Here is a 1,707-nt window from a genome sequence, read left to right on the forward strand (position 1 = left end):
CTGACAAGGTCTTGTATTCAAAGAAGGCTATAATAGGAGAACATTACATTCATAAGCATGTTTGGCCCTCAAAATAACCTTATGAACTTGTCACTCAAATTGAGAAAGAACCGTTCTTGGACTCAGTAAGAAATCTCAGACAGAATCTCTCTGATGAGGAATATTAAAGTTTGAGGAAAACATTTCATAACATCACTTAGCACACCACAAATGTATCCCTTTGTTTTTTGCAGGTAAACCATTTCACACTTGTCCCTTCTCCTCATTCATGAAGCCATGAAGCTGCATACTAATGTGACTGAGTTCATTCTACTGGGGTTGACAGAGGATCCTCATAGGAGGAAAATGGTGTTTGTCACATTTTTGTTTTTCTATTTGGGAACAATATTGGGTAACTTGCTAATTCTTGTCACCATCAGGACCAGCCGAGCACTTGGGAGTCCAATGTACTTCTTCCTTTTTCACTTATCCTTATCTGATACCTGCTTCTCTACCGCCGTAGCCCCTAGAACCATTGCAGATGCACTTTTGGAGAAAGCCACTATTTCTTTCAGTGAATGCTTTATCCAAGTTTTTACGTGCCATTTTTTTGGCTGCCTGGAGATCTTCATCCTTGTCCTTATGGCTGCTGACCGCTATGTGGCCATCTGTAAGCCCTTGTACTACACGACCATCATGAGCCCCCAGGTCTGTACCATCTTGGTGGCCTTAGCCTGGGTGGGGTCCTGTGTGCATTCTTCAGCTCAAATTTCCCTTGTCTTGAGTTTACCTTTCTGTGGGCCTAATGTGATTGATCACTATTTCTGTGACTTGCAGCCCTTGTTGAAGCTCGCCTGTGCAGACACCTATGTGATCAACCTACTCCTGGTGTCCAATGGTGGGGCCATTTGCACAGTGAGCTTTTTCATGCTGATGTTCTCCTATGTGATCATCCTACATTCTCTGAGGAACCACAGCGCTGAAGGGAGGAGAAAAGCCCTCTCTACCTGCATCTCTCACATCATTGTGGTCATCCTGTTCTTTGTTCCTTGCATATTCATATACACACGTCCTAACACCACTTTCCCTATAGACAAAATGATAACAGTGTTTTTTACAATTGGAACACCTTTTCTGAACCCTCTGATTTATACACTGAGAAATGCAGAAGTGAAAAATGCCATGAGGAGATTGTGGAGCAAGAATTTGATCTCAGATGCCACAAGATGAATGGAGGCCTCAAATTCTAATTCATTGTTTGGATTCAATAGAGGATATGATCTGTCATTATGGATCTAATATAAGGCTATATTGAGGCGTGGGGATAAGTTCCCTCTTGTAATGAGGCAATGAGAACACATACACCAGTTGCTGTTTGGTTTGTTTTGTGTAGAGAGAGCCGGCATGAGGTGAAAAGAAATGTGCAAGCTCCTTGCTTGCCGTGTTGTTCACTGCTATGTATCAGGATCTCTTGCCTTCCTAGCATCACTTATGACTTCAGCCAGCTGTTTTCCCTGCCTTTCTTTATGCTGCCTTCTAGATCTCTCTGCAAATAGTTACTCATCTATGTACCCACATTTATATTCTCATCATGGCAAGTTTTCCCTCTCTAATGGTTTTGTCTATTAGTAATTTAAATATTATGGTTCTGTCATTTCTGATCATCTACTTAATTGCTTTTCCTAGTTCAGCTGAAACTACCAGAGTCAAATAATCTTAAAAACTTCA

The 1,707-nt window shown here is 41.5% G+C and overlaps 1 protein-coding gene across 1 annotated transcript; it reads left to right on the forward strand.

Annotated features, from left to right (window-relative positions):
- The first annotated feature begins 276 nt into the window (after positions 1–276).
- On the forward strand, positions 277–1,209 carry LOC100359191 (olfactory receptor 4C11-like). Its single transcript, XM_002708899.3, has one exon. It carries the CDS (start codon positions 277–279, stop codon positions 1,207–1,209), a length of 933 nt encoding a protein of 310 aa, XP_002708945.3.
- The last annotated feature ends 498 nt before the right edge of the window (positions 1,210–1,707 follow it).

The sequence above is a fragment of the Oryctolagus cuniculus genome, chromosome 1 (assembly GCF_051225735.1).
Source record: "Oryctolagus cuniculus isolate XC-2025 breed Fujian yellow rabbit chromosome 1, ASM5122573v1, whole genome shotgun sequence".
In the NCBI taxonomy this organism is placed as follows: Eukaryota; Metazoa; Chordata; class Mammalia; order Lagomorpha; family Leporidae; genus Oryctolagus; species Oryctolagus cuniculus.